Genomic DNA, 15,284 nt, shown 5'->3' with positions numbered 1-15,284 from the left:
CAATTCAGCGGCGTCCTCATCGAACCCCGGCCGGCTTCTGCATCAAATGTGATGTGTGAAGCGTCGGTATGCTGGGGAGGTGTGGGCTTTCAGGAAATTTAAAAGCAGATTACATTGTAATCCGCTTTTAAATTATTGATCACAGGTAAAATATAATAAATGCTAAAGTACATCTATTATTGCATCGAACAGCTTTGTCCAGTGCCCTAATTTACAATTTGACCACTATCAGCCCTGACCTTGGTCTTACCTTGGCTTGAACTTTTCTTGGCCTTTTCTTCATTTGAACACTTGTCTCTGACCTTGAACGTACCTGACTTCATAGGGGAAACTTGACCACATCCATGGCATCCAAAAGGCATCTCGCCAGTGCAAGAGCTAGTTTTTGAACAACTCGAAAGCAACAATAGTGATTTGGAGTCAATTGTGGAATCCAGCGATAGTGATTCACCAGGAAACTTGTCATTAGACAGTGACAGTGAAAGTGAACACAGCGACGAATCTGAGTTTGAGGTCAGTAATGTGCGCACCCAAGGGAGTGCCCCCAGAATTCCCATTTACTGAAGCACCTGGTGTGAAAATTGAGGCTGAACACAACAACCCCTTGGCATACCTGCAATTGTTTCTGACCAATGAGGTTATTGAGAAAATAGTTGCTGAGACAAACAGGTACGCTGCACAACAATTAGCTGCTCCACACCTTTGCAAGAGGTTTGCAATAGGCATAAAGTGGGAACCAGTGACCAAAGATGACATTTGGCTATTTTTGGGCTTAGTGATACTTCAGGGAGTGGTGGGCAAACCCCTTGAATGTTTAACCTTCTCTTTCCTGATATTGCATTAATAATCCCTAAACATGGAAAGATCATAGAAGCCTCTGTCACATGTAAAGGGAATACAGAAGTATTCTGTACCAACAGCTTAAAGTGGACATGCACTTACATGTTCTAAAACTCAAACAATGCTTAATATTCCAAAAGAGAAAGGACATCAGTGGTGCCTATGCTCTTTTAGGGATACACCGCCTGGCAGGTGACACAGAGTTACATGGGGTGAGGAATCCAAAGGTCTGGACTTCGCCAGTGCACTGAACTAATTTGCTGCAGAGGAAACATCAGGTTGCAGCCCCTAGGCTCTCCCCACCAGGGGTAAATAGAACAAATAGCTCTAATGTGGCCAGAGATTAGGTACTGGGTAAATAGAAATCTCAGTAAGAAGCATAAGAGGCAAGCCACAAAATTAAGACAGTCTGAGTTTAGGGAAAGCAGCAGGCAAGAGTCATGGTCAAGACAGTCGAAGGTCAGGGTAGGTGGAAAACAAGAAGGTCAAGGTTAGGTGTAGGCCATGTATCCAGAAAGGCAGTCAGGAAGAGTATAGCTGGGTAAAGTTGCAGGTAAAATGCTGAACATCCAGGAAACTGTGCCTAGGACTAAAGAGAACTAAATCAGATTAGCAGCTAATAACAGGGTAGGATTGAAGCCAGGAACTGCTCATTGACTGCAGCACATCTCTAAAATTCTTTCAGCTATGCACAACCTCAGTGTATGGGATGCTGAGAAAGGTAACCTCTCTGCATGGCATGGAAAAATGGAAAAGATTTAAATGTAATCATTTTATTTGCCCTTGTATATGTGCAGTACTAATTTTAAGTCATAACTATACTTTTTGAATACAGCTGTAAAAAATAAATGATATATTGTATTTTTAATATATATGTTTCATAATACAACATTTGAACTGAAGTTTGTAGCCTGCTGTTCCATATGGATACATTTTTTTGCTGACCTTTTAAAATAAAACTGCAAAGGCTTTAAGACTTAGTCTAAACTGACGTTTTCCCCAGCGTTTAACCTGAGGCTTTAAAAGCCTATGTTTGAAATTCCCATGCATTCCAAAGGGCTAATCTACCCCAGGTTATTTCCTTGAGGCACGCTTATGAGCGTTATCTATAACATTGCTTGCAACGTTTAAAAAATTAAAATGTGGGGGTTAATGCTGGAAAATGCAGGTAAACGCTTCCATTGATTTCAGTGGGGTGTTTTCCCTTGTTTTCCCGCATAAGCACTTGAAACGTAAACGCGTTAAAAACACAGGAAAACGCGGCATAGACGTTTCCCATGTTTTAAAGGCAAGATGTAAAACGCTAAGAGAAGTGCATAAAAACGTATAATAATGCAGTAGGAACGTTTACATGGGTTTTTAAAAACGTCCGTGTAGATCCAGCCTAAAAGCAACTTTCCCTTTTAGAATATCATGCATGACTTTGCTAAGGGTCCATTTTTTGGGATAATATTAATGGACACTTGGGGGTATAATTATAAACAAATATCATAGTAATTTGTTCAAGTTTTATCCATTTGTGTGAAATTGAGATGGGAGAATGTACTTTAATGTAGATATAAGGTATTAGGTAGACATAACACAGTTGGCTCAGTGGCTAGCATCCTTGTTTTTGCAGTCCTAGGTCACAGGATTGAATCTTGCCCAGGACATTATCTGCAAGGAGTTTTTATGTTCTCCCTGCTTTGGTGTGGGTTTCCTCTGGGCACTTTCCACATCCCTTAAACATGCAGTTAGGTTAATTGTTAGGTTGTTGTTTTGCCCCTAAAATGTAGGGACATTAACTTGTGGGCCTCTTTAAGGGACAGCTAGTGACATGACTATGGACTTTGTAAAGCCCTGCATAATATGATGGCACTAACTATAAATACAAGTTAATATTATTATTAACTTTTACATAGTGTTCATCCTGGTGAAACAGGACATATAGCTCTAAGATCAGTGACAAGTATTTAAAAATTCCTGTTGTTGCCTTCAGTTATTGACTTACATCTTAGGTTGGTAATACATTATTGCTTTTGCAGTAAACAAGTTCTTAAATGTCTGTAGTGTATATAGGTCAAAAATGCCATACAGGTAATTTATGGAAAAGGAGTTCACAAGTAGAACTGGTATACTCTTCCCAGAACCACACAGCACAATGTAGTTTTTGCCTTGTTCTTACCAGGCAGACATAGAATGATCTATATTACTTTCTGCTGACCCAATGGACGACATTTTTTGTAATGGAGTTGAATTTGAAAGTAGTGAGGGTTAGTTAGCTCAATCCCTTCATATACCCATCTATATATCTACATATATTATAAATACAGGAAACACCTATTTTCTAGAAGCACAGAATATAACTGGGGATTAAGGCTTTAAAGATAACAGGGACTGTTGATCCAGGGAACATCCAAATGCCTTATGGGATCAGGAAGCAATTTTTTCCCTGTTGGAGCAAATTGAACCAGGTTTGTTTTTGTTTTCTTTTGCATTCCTTCGCATCAACTCATCAACTATTTCCTTAGGGTTATTTTTATCAAGTATATGTTTTTTTCCTTCTGGTTGAACTTGATGGACTTTTTTTTCAACCTAACCCACTATGTAACTAACCAACTGCCATCACTTTCTACTAACTTGCTCTTTAATGGCCCATACAACCAACCATGTCATAAATAGTACAGTTAGGCTTTGTACTTCGCCAACACACAGACACAGATACAAAGTGCCAACTGACAAGTCTGTAATGATACAAAGTGTGTGGATTCCAAAGCTGCAATAGGCTGAAGTATTCCTTACCTAATGCATTTTAAATGTGTCCTAGTGTGAAACTCTGCCCTTCAGATTGCCAGAGACCACTCACTAAAGGACATTTCTCCTCATTCACTACAGGCCTTTTTTTCCATACACCTGCTACTGGAGTATTTTTTCTTTCGACTAACTAGCAACCTAAGGGGCTTTATGATACATACTTGACATTCTTCTTTTAAAATAAACTGAAACAAAGTGTAAGATTCACCACAATCCCAGAGTAGCATCAAATAGGAACTTTATCTCTACTTCTGAGTAACGATGAGCATAACTTAGAGCGTTAGAGAGTATTATTGCAAAAACAGCATATTTTTATGAAACTGTGAACAATTCATAAAAATTAATCAAAGCCTATGGCCAAGAACTTCCTAAATGAATGGCAAAGCCTCTGAACTAAAATTGCTAGGGAGAGGAAAGGAGATGTCTGTTGCCGCTATGTAAATACATCATTGGTTTGCTTATAATTACAGAATCAGCGGTGCCTAAAATTGTCAATGGGTTATTCATTTACTGCATGAGCCATTGACATGACTGTCTCAGCTGCAATTGTAAACAGTAGACATATTTAGGATTTTAGTGTGCTGGTTTTTGGGGGATTGGTAAAAGATAATCTTGCTACCTCTGTTCATTCTTAAAGGGTTAGCATCCTTATTTAAAGGGGCTTCAACATTTTAGTAGGCCCCCCCAATAACTCTAGAGACAGATTGTGGTCGAGGAGGCTTTTCCTCTAAACATGGCACCCATTACTTGGAAAGCTTTGGGGTCTAGTGTGAAAACAAAGAAGCGGGCTACATTCACTGTATCTGTCTTTTCCCGGCTTATCATATTGGCCTGGCATGGACAGAATAGTAAGGCCAAACGCTTACTGCCCCCCTCCTTCATTAAAGGGGGTATTCTACTATTTTATAAATAAAGACAGGTTTAGCAGTCCTGCAGATTTTTTTTTAAGTTGAATTTGTTAACAAAAATATCACATCATTGCAAACTGACTTACAAAGTATTGTGAAGCAAAATAACTTTCAACTAAACACCCAAGCATGTTTAGTGACAATACTAAATGTTAACTTTCATTTATGGAAAACATACCTTTCTTAAAAAGAATCACTTGGGAGATGTTTCCATGGGTTCCGCTATACTGCTAAACCCCCCCATACCTCCAGCAATTTTGGTGATATATATATATATATATATATATATATATATATATATATATATATATATATCTTTTCCTTAGAATGCTCTACAGAAATAATCTTTTTTGAAAGGTAATTTTAAGGCATTTTTTTTTACTTTGCTTTACTTTAAAACCCCTAAATTAGTAAAATGAATACTCTGATTTGCATTTACCTATAATTAGCAATTGTAACACATCTGTGTCAGTAAAAGAAGATGAGTTCTGTGCATTAGGAGATGTCTCTTTCCTTCTGAGCTCGGTATAAGCTGCCTTGAGCAGAACTTCACACGCCTTTTTGGGAATGTAGTGATAGGACGTTTGTGTCGCAGCTGTCAGTGTCAGGATTCATTCAGTCTTGTCCTTGTAGGGAAAACATCACTGTGACATTACCAGTGTGTAACTTACACTAAGACTACGCTGCCCCTGGAAGGAACTTCCAAAGTTTAAAGTGTTTTACAACAAGGAATATTTTGTTATCTTGACACCCCCATAAGGAATATTTTGTTATCTTGGCTCCAAGTGCAAGGTAATGTCACTGTCATACTATTTATCTGTCACAAACTTGAAATTGCTCTGTTCTGTACAGCTTTTAGTAGGTCACATAATCCTGACGAGGGGAAACAGGTGATTGGCTGTGAAATGTTAATTATTGTAACAAGTCAAACATTTCAGTTATAACATGAAAATTGTTATGTTTGTTCCTTTTTTTACTAGTGTTTTACTGATGCTCTTTTTATTGGTTATTATTCCAATGTTAAAAAACATGCTGGTAAATGCAAAGGCCTCGAACTATAAGGAAACTGCTGTCAACTGATGTCATTGTCGGTTGTTGGCATTGACCAGAATTGTGCACTGCGTCTTGAAAAGAGACATTTCCGCATTTAAATTGTATTTATATTTTTTAGGTGGCTTGACTTTTTTTGCATTGTAAATGTATGAAAATAAAGATCCCAAATACTAGAAAAATTTTACAAATTTTAATTTTTAAATTATAATAAATTCCACATCTTTACTTTGTCTTACTTACTGTTCCTGGCTCAACACTGGTATATTTTATGATTTTATTTCTTTTAATCATGAAGACCTAATATCCCGTGTGGAAATTAACAAGGGTTGTTTTACCTATAAAGGCATATTGAGCTTTGTATACCTGAAACCCACAACTAGCTTACTACTCTGAGAGTGATACTGAGACAGAGTGTTGTTATATTTTCAGCTATATATACCCCCATGCTGGCAACTCCAACCACCCATAATATGCCTGAATGGAATGGGAAAGCACAGGGACCTAGTGTTGACATCACTGAGTATAAGGAAATTTATTATAATGAAAAAAAAGTATGTTGATGGGTGGGTAACGAAGGCAAAATTTAGGCTGATGAAATTATAAACAGATTAAATTTCGTGTTTAAAATATCAAACTTCTGAAACAGTTATTTTATTGTTTTATAGCTGTGACAATTAGGTTACAAAATAGGAGATACTATCTTCAGTAACATCAAAATGAGCGAGGATAAAGGTAAGATATATATTTATATCTTTTTTTGCGAATCATTCAGAATGAGAATTCTCTGAATTATTAAAAATTTATTATCAAAACTAAACTTGTTTTACTATGGACCCCCAGTACCTTAATGGAAATAGAAATCTGCTCAGAATAAATCTGCCTGCTGCCCCAAAGACCAGGGACAAGGAGTTCTCCAATGATCTTGACATGGTTATGTGACGTCTTCCACATTCCAATATGGAGAAGGTGTTAGGTCACCTCTAAATCCCTCCCGAAGTTGTGTGGTTAGAGGAGCCTGGTCTGCATATCTGAGCTCCTTCAGGGGACAGTTCTCTTGTTGGCACTTGTAAATTTACCAACCCTTTAACAAAATTTAGGAAAATTACCTTTACTCACCTTTACCTTTTCTAATATATGATTATAAAAAATAATAAAACCTTAAAGAAGAATTGAAACACAACTGGGAGCATCAGAGAGAGGAGAAATGTCCAGCTGCTAAAGGAGGGATACATTAGGTAAAATGATTATTCTTTGTAGTGGCAATGCTGTAAGAGTAGGTTTACCTTCAAAGTCAATAATAATGTGCATTTCATAGGTTTCAGTCCTTTGACTGATGCTATTCAGTATTCAGTTAAAGAACCCTCTGCACTCAGGCCTCTCCAATAATAAAGTAAATGTCTACATGAATGACATGACAGTAGTGCTTCCACTAATTCATGGGACTAATAGGCACACCAATTGTATACAGTACAGGGGCTAAGTACTTTTACTGATCATAGTGACCAAACGATGAAAAATAATGACAAGCAGGCACTGATGAGTGTAATGACAGCTGTAGGGATGGAAAGGATCCTTTCAACTGAGCACCTTTGTCCTCCACAGACATGTGAAGTTCAAAGTTTCCATTGAAGGATTGTCTCTTGCAGTAATGTAATGCATGCTGGAAATATGTAATGAACACTCAAGTATGTAGCAAGCTTGCATACTTTTGGCCCTGATTTATTAAAGTTCTCTAAGTCTGGAGAGGATACACTTTTTTCGGTGAAGCTGGGTTATCTAGAAAACCTGGAATGGATTTCTTAAGTCATTTGCTAATTGTTTGCAAATATTTTTGGGATGTGGGAGGAAACCCTGTTATGTCACAGATATAATTTGTGACAGTTTATGCAAATATTGATGGGTTCAATTTGAAGTGTACAAAGAGAAATAACACAAAGACTTGAAAGATTATACTATTTAATAATAAAGACAGATAATTAAAACAATGCAGTTACAAAGACTTAGATATAACAAAAATACTTATTAGTATTTATTAGTAGGCTTATTTGATGGGGATGTCTTATCATCGGGGAAACACGGTATGGTATACATATACCAGTATATATTGGTGAAGCATTATTGTTGGTGGGACATAATTGACATTAAATAAACTTGTGCTAACCCAACAAACCCACACAAGTACAGGGAGAACTTACAAAATCCTTGCAGATAGTGTCCTGACTGAGATTCAAACCTGGGTGCCATCAAACATTCCCTCTTGGAAATTTTCCAGGGACATGTGTTTCAATGGCAGAATGTCAGATTCCCTGTTTTATATTTAGACCCCCTAGGGATTTTCTAGATTTCTGAACAAATGTGATCTGTGATATTTACCTAAATATAATAACAAATAATGATTACCAAACATAAAATTTTAAACATTGCCGTATGCTTGTTGAACAAATGTTATAACACTCTTCTCATCCACAACTTTCCTTGTTTACCCACAACTCTCATTTGTCAAGAAACAGATGAATTGTTACTAAAGATATGATCACTATATTATTTATGTCAGTGACCACATGGAGGTTCAAGGATTAAATCCCCAAATTAACATGCCTTTGTCGCTTTATTTAGGTCAAACTAAAGCAACAAGCCAACAAAATTCTCTAACCTCTTGAAATTCCTATTTCGTCTGTGCAAAAACAAACAAAACACCACTTTCACACAGTAATCCGTTAGGTGCCCATCACTGAATGCTTCTTTTTATTTAAAAAGCAGGTGGTGGTCCTAGGAGACGTCTGCAGGTCAGTTTCCAGTGCAGTTCTAAATAAAACTGCTTTTCTTTTGGACAAAATAAATATTTACATATATGGTATAGTCTGTCAATAGAAATGACAAAGCAGACTTTGTTTTTTACCCTCTGATGCTACTGTTCATTGCCCTTGATCCTGCCACTAAACCTGTTATATTTTCTTTAACAAGCTAAGGTGTCCAGCAAAAGAGAAACTTACAGAAAGTCCCAGTCTGGGTTATTAAATGGTTAGAGTAGCTGTCAATCAACCAGTAAGGTTCATTGACTGCAAATTTGATAAAAGCATAGGGTAACCACTGTGCTTTAGGTTTTGGAGCTGGTGTTCACCCCAATAAAAAAGGAGAAACCTGTAGTGTCAGCAGGTAAAGTTGTGTACTATACAAATGTGTTTGCTGTGTATGTATTCTGTGATTCAATAATAAAATGACTGTGCTAAATAATACACTTCTATAAAAAAAATAAAGGTAGGGCGTCTATGTGTTTCATTATCTCCATTTGATTGTAGAGGATCATAATAAAGATGAATGGATAGCGTCCAAAATCATGGAGCGGCGTTTTGTACCATCACACCTTACAAGTGTAGCTTGGGAAGGATTCAACTTTGTGGGACATGAGATAAAAATAGTAGAATCCACTGACCTCTTTGGTGCAACAGTGTGGCCTTCAGTAAGTATGAAACCTTCAGCCCATACATAACATATTTAAATTTTAGGTTGAAGCATGCTGGTTAAATTATCCAATGTGTTGTATATATGAGGTCTGTCTAATAAATAACAATAGACAATAGTGTTTCTTTCTCTTAAAGTGTGATGATTATGAGTACCCGCCATGGATGTTTAACCACCTGGGCGTTTCACTGATGTCTGGATTTCTGTTCCAAAAGCATGCATAAATAAATAAAAAATACTGAAAATGCAATAATTCGGTATACTGTATAGTAATATATTTTTCTAAAACACCCCCCTAGTGTGGTAAATTTTGAAACAGAGTCCAACGTCACATACCTATAGACAAAGCCACATAAATATATTTTGTATTTTTTTGTATTGGATTGGATACAGGACTTTGTATTGAATCCAATACAAAATATTTGAATTTCCCGCTACGACCCCTGTCGACAGGCGCATGCACTGACATCATCAGGAATCGCCGAGGGACGTGTACGCGAACGCCGGGTGTTCTAATGCTTTCCATACTTCCATGCAAAAAGCGCTACATTTTTTGCATGGAAATTTATTTTAGATTGTAGGCTATAATTCTTAGGCATAACTCACCAAAATATGTCAAAATTTTATAAATTTAATATAAACTTAAAAAAAAAAAATTTATAAAACATTATAAAAAAATCTTTAAAAAAGAATTGTGTATAGTGTAATGTAATGTACAGTAGCCTACATATTATATATATAATAAAATATATATATATTATATAAAGATTTCTTTGTATTGAATCCAATACAAAATGATTTGAATTTCCTGCTGATCCTCCCGCCCGCACCGACGCATGCACCGTTGTCCCGGGGAAAACCCCGAAGATCATCACTGCACACGCCGGGAGAAGACAGAAGAGAGAAGACGTCTCCGTAGAAGCTGCAGGAACAAGGTAAGTGTTGTATGGCAATGTTGTATGACAATCAGATTGCACTGTAACACTTTCTATTTTTAGCTACCCCGAACCTGGTTTGGGGTAAACGCTTTCAGCAAGTTTTCTTTTCCCCAACCAGGCTCGGGGTAACCGCCCAGGTGGTAAAATTTGTCCAAACATGCACAACAAACAATGGCACTCTCTGCTGTTTAGTTTGTTGTCGATGACTTTAATGCAGTTGTGCTGAAATCATGATGTTTAAAATTTGAACAACGCGTCAATTTGAAATTTTAGTAAAATGTCACACCAGAGCAAAAAGAGTGCCACAAGGACATTTGCCCTGACATGCTGCAGAAACTTGAGGTGGAGCTGAACCTTCTTTCAAATAGTCATCACTGGTTCTTCCAGTATCATCCTGAACCAAAAGGACACTGAAATCACTGGAATCACCAAGAATCAAAAAGCACATCAATCTGTTGTAAAACTGCAAAACTTTAATAAAAAAGAATGAAATAAAAAAAGCACCTCAAATCAAGTCCAAATTCAAAGCCATGCTGTTCATTGTGTTTTTTTGATATGAAGGGTGTAATTTTGGCAGAATGGATTTCAGAAGGCACAACCGTGAACCAACATATTTTAAAAAAGAGAAAGAGACAGGAAAAAGATGGCCAGAAATGTGTGAAAATGGTTTCATTCTTCATGAGGACAATGTTCCTTCTCACACGGCACTTTCTGTGAAACAGTTTTTGACCAGCAAGCTATTACTATACTGGAACATCCTCCATTATCACCAGATTTGGCACCTTGTGAATTTTCCCCCCTAAATTTAAAAGGTAGAAAAATTCAAGGGAACATGCTTTGAGTCAATAGAAACAGTAGACAGCTGACAGAAACCGATCTGCTCCACAGCTTCAACCAGTGTAAAACAGGACTGAATCAGTGTATGATTGTGAATGGAGAGTATATTGAAGAGGACAAGCATTCAAACTGTCATGTAAATACACAGAAGTGAGTTATTATATCAGTCTTGTTATTTAATACACAAACCTCATATTGTTGAATTCAGCAGTGGGTCCTCTACCCCTATGTTCTATACTATACAGACATGTGAAAAAAGTAAGTATGCCCCCATAAAAATGTTGACAATTATACCAATATATTTAAATGACTAAACTTTAGATCTTTATTTACAGTTACTACAAATGAAGGTGATATACTTAAATAAAAACAAGGAAATTTGCAGCAAGAAAACATTAAAACAAATACATAAAAAATGTGAAGAGTGATGAGTGATGTGATGAGTCACTTGGATTTTTTACTATGTTAACATTTGTATTCTTGTTGTCAGTATACCATAGAAATATATCATACACTTCAGTATGTTTTGTAATTTTAACCAATATTCTTCATCTACAGGCACTTGTTCTTTGTTACTTTTTGGAAAACCATGGAAAGCAGTTGGGTTTAGAGGACAAACACATTATTGAAATAGGATCTGGAACTGGATTAGTCTCTATCGTAGCTAGTTTACTAGGTAAGTATGACTTCCTTTGTAAATTACAGTTGTTATGTTTGTAGCAATCTGATTTTTAAAAACTAATACTGCTTAATTAGTGGCCAATTAGGTTGCCCATACATTTCCAATAAACCTCCTGTAAATAAAAGAAATACTGTATAGAAAAACCTTGAAATTAATTCTTCATAGGGAAATGTCCTGGAAGTCATTTATACTGATACACGTGAGGGGGATCTTTAGAAAAAACATTGTTAGAAAAGGAACATTGGTTAGTAGAAGAGTGGCTGTCAGGAGCAGAGTGCAGAGTACATTGAAGGCTAACGTCACATCTACTGAGGGTCATTTACTGTCCAGTCAGAAAGCCGGGGTGGAGAGAACATTAATATATTTCTTTAGAACCCATTCACATCAAGTTATGTTGCAGTAAAGCATAATTTTGAATGGGCCCCCAACAAAGTAAATAAAACTTCAATAATTTTAGTACTGGTCTCAGCAAAAAGTATTGTATGTTGCATAGCAATGTGCTGTGGCTAACTGTATCACAAGTCCATTGTGTAGATGTGCTGAGTGCTATCTAATATGCATGAAAATGCAGCACATTGCACCAAGCATGCATCAGTAGCATGCTTTGCATATCCTCAGGTAGATACATTAGCACAAATCGATGGTGTAAACAGGTTCTATTTAATGTACTGTGCTGCGTAATATGTTGGTGATTTATAAATACTTATTATTATTATAATTGTTGTTCTTGTTATTATTATTATTATTATTATTAATAATAATGATTTAATAATAATTATTAATAATAATAATAACTGTAAGTATTGTCAACCACCTGACTGCTGTGTGATAGGGCTCTATAAATCTTAGGATGGATGAACTTCAGCTTTAATGAGTGTAAAAGTTATATATAAAAGTAAAGGTTTATCCCCCATAAGAGTGGATTTTGCATGGACTTGTGATGGAACATGCATGGGTCCTGCTTACATTACTTACACATACATTTTTTTATTTGCAGGAGCAAAAGTCATAGCTACAGACCTGCAGGACCTGATTGGAAACTTGCAATTTAATGTTGTTCGAAATACAAAACTGAAATGCAAACATTCACCACAAGTTAAAGAACTAACCTGGGGATCCAATCTGGAGGAAAAATTTCCAAAATCCTCCTTAAACTATGACTACATTCTTGCTGCAGACGTCGTGTACAACCACCCGTACCTGAATGAACTTCTGGTAACATTTGATCATTTGTGCCGAGAAAAGACTACTATACTGTGGGCCATGCGATTCAGAAAGGAGAATACACTCCTACAAAACACATTTTTTAATAACTTTCAAAAACACTTTGATATGGAGGTTATCTATGATCTGCCAAGTCTAAGCATAATACTTTACAAGGCAAGAAGAAGATGTAACTTAACTAAATAAAGATGTATCTAATATATGGATTGATCTAATATCCTATATATTATATAAATAGAAATATGGCATTTCTAGGTATTTATCATTCATAAAAGACTGCTAAACATAAGATCCCTTAAAATTAGCTGCATTAAAACCTGAGATGAAATATTTTATAAAACATTGATAAAAATGTTATTGTTAATTTGGTGTCACAAAATATTTGAATATGTTACTAATATAGAGAACTGTCTATATCAGAATTCTAATTTTATCATTTTTATGATAGTATTTTTTTCCACTGAAACCTGACAACCCATTTAAAGAAAACTGGCACAGCCACCAATAATAGGGTCTCTATATCAAAATTATAATTTTAGGCCAGGTGACAAGCTGAAATTCAATTTGACAAGCATTGTTTTTCCTGCACAAAGCAGTTGACGGAATGTATTGTACATATTACGTCTCAAAGTGAATTATTGACTTCTTGGTATGTGTAACTTTATATGCTAATATTTGCATAGCACTGTATATGGCTTTCACAGGGATCGTAAACCTAGTATTTACTGCACTGTAAAATGTTATGCATAGCACACAGAATATATGCTACACATGCCTAGTGTTTATACTCGTTAAATTCTATATTGGTTTTACTATACATTACTATGCTGTAATGTGTATACTATTCACTAGATAGAACTAGCAATGTAAAATGTATTTTTACTTTACTATACATTTGCATACAGCTGCATTTTTTGCCAAGCCGAGAGCTAATAATCAATACAGTATATACAAAGCTTTCACTACACTTGGCCTTGGCCACAGTACAAACAACAGCAATGTAAGTAAACCCATGACAACCCGTGACATAACAGTTACAATGTCCTATAATTTGAAGGTCCACAGACTGATAGGTGTTTCTTGTTTTTTTTTAATGTAAATTTTTATTGAAAATTTTTAAAGAAATAGTACATAACAATAACAAAAAAAGATTAAAAAGAAGGGGAAAGAACTTAAATAACACACGATTATATAAAAGAACAACATTTTTCCCAAAGTTCTGGTTCAAAAAACAGTAAAATAAACAATCTGTCAAGATTTTGTATACAAGAGTGTTCATATATATCTATAACATATATATCTATATATATATATATATATATATATAACAGCAGTGATTTTTTATCTAGTTACGGTATTCTTTAGCAAATCAACATTAAAACAACATTTTATCATGACAAGACCATAAATTTCTCGTGTACATAACATCTCATATCTTTTTTATCCCTAGTACACAAAACCCAGACAAAAAAACAATTCTTTAATGGTTTAACTGCATTGAGAACTTGAGGAGGAGGGGAATAAAACATAAACATTACAAAGGGGGGTGGGTAGAAGGAAAGTAAAGGATGGTCAACATCCATGTGATTGGAGGGTTGGTATCCTATTCACTTTTCTACGAGGACTTTTCTTTGTGTGCAGGTATTAATCAGGGGCCTGTAGGTTGGTACAGGTCCCATGCAGCCCAATGTTTCTCTAAAGGTTTATGTATCCTGCCTGTTAATAATTCTGTTAGCCTTAAATCCTGTATGCACTTGATGAGATCATGTTCCGTGAGAGGGCATGTAGTTTTTCACCCCAACGCAAATAAACACTTTGCGACAGTTAGTATATGGGCTAATAACTTAGTTTGTATTTTCAACATACCTTTATTGGGAAGACCAAGAAAATGTGTAAGTGGGTCCCTATGAATCGAAACCGAACATACCGAGTAGAGGAGCTTTTCTACTGTCCCTCAGACTAGGGTGATGAGTGGACAATTCCAGAAAATGTGTAACAACGTTCCTACCTTTCTCCCACATCTCCAGCATAGATTGCTAGATCTAGTCACTCAGGTGTGTAATACCAAAACATCATTTAGTATATATTTTCATGGTATATGGTACACCAAGAGCTTTTGGGGGCACAGTCCCAGATTATTTGCCATATCTCAGTATAGAACCGCCTATGGTAGTTTCCCATTTATGCTTATAGGAGTGAGATATTGCAATTCCAGTGTCAGGTTTTTTTTTTTTTTGTTTTTTTTTTATTTTTATTAGCAACCAATAAAAACAAAATATCTAATAATTTAAAGATAACAGATAGCATGCCACGTTATGACAAAAGGAAGAAAGAAAAAAAAAGGTTCATATGCACACAATAACATTCCCGTTATAGCAGTAGGCAATCTTCTATTATGTTTCATTGGTTACTGATATTATATTAAGAAATATTGAAAAGGAGAGGGGAGAAAGAAAAAAAGAGGAGAAGAAGAAAAAAAATGGGGGGAAGGGGCTGACAAGGGACATAAAAAGAAAAGGAGGGTGGGAGGGAGGGGGGGCAGGGCTG

The 15,284-nt window shown here is 36.0% G+C and overlaps 1 protein-coding gene across 2 annotated transcripts; it reads left to right on the top strand.

Annotated features, from left to right (window-relative positions):
• The first annotated feature begins 1,115 nt into the window (after nucleotides 1-1,115).
• On the top strand, nucleotides 1,116-14,708 carry LOC140331037 (protein-lysine methyltransferase METTL21E-like). Of its 2 annotated transcripts, none has more exons than XM_072411744.1 (5): nucleotides 1,116-1,561; nucleotides 6,260-6,326; nucleotides 8,894-9,054; nucleotides 11,390-11,507; nucleotides 12,511-14,708. In XM_072411744.1, exons 2-5 carry the CDS (start codon nucleotides 6,311-6,313, stop codon nucleotides 12,921-12,923), a joined length of 708 nt encoding a protein of 235 aa, XP_072267845.1. In that variant the 5' UTR covers nucleotides 1,116-1,561; nucleotides 6,260-6,310; the 3' UTR covers nucleotides 12,924-14,708. The 2 variants fall into 2 exon arrangements, with proteins under 2 accessions (XP_072267845.1, XP_072267837.1); XM_072411736.1 differs by lacking the exon at nucleotides 1,116-1,561 and adding an exon at nucleotides 5,086-5,333 and having other exon boundaries at nucleotides 12,511-14,700.
• The last annotated feature ends 576 nt before the right edge of the window (nucleotides 14,709-15,284 follow it).

This window comes from Pyxicephalus adspersus, chromosome 1 (assembly GCF_032062135.1).
Source record: "Pyxicephalus adspersus chromosome 1, UCB_Pads_2.0, whole genome shotgun sequence".
NCBI lineage: Eukaryota > Metazoa > Chordata > Amphibia > Anura > Pyxicephalidae > Pyxicephalus > Pyxicephalus adspersus.
Note: the sequence above shows the minus strand (reverse complement) of the source record. Positions and strands in the feature narration are given on the sequence as shown.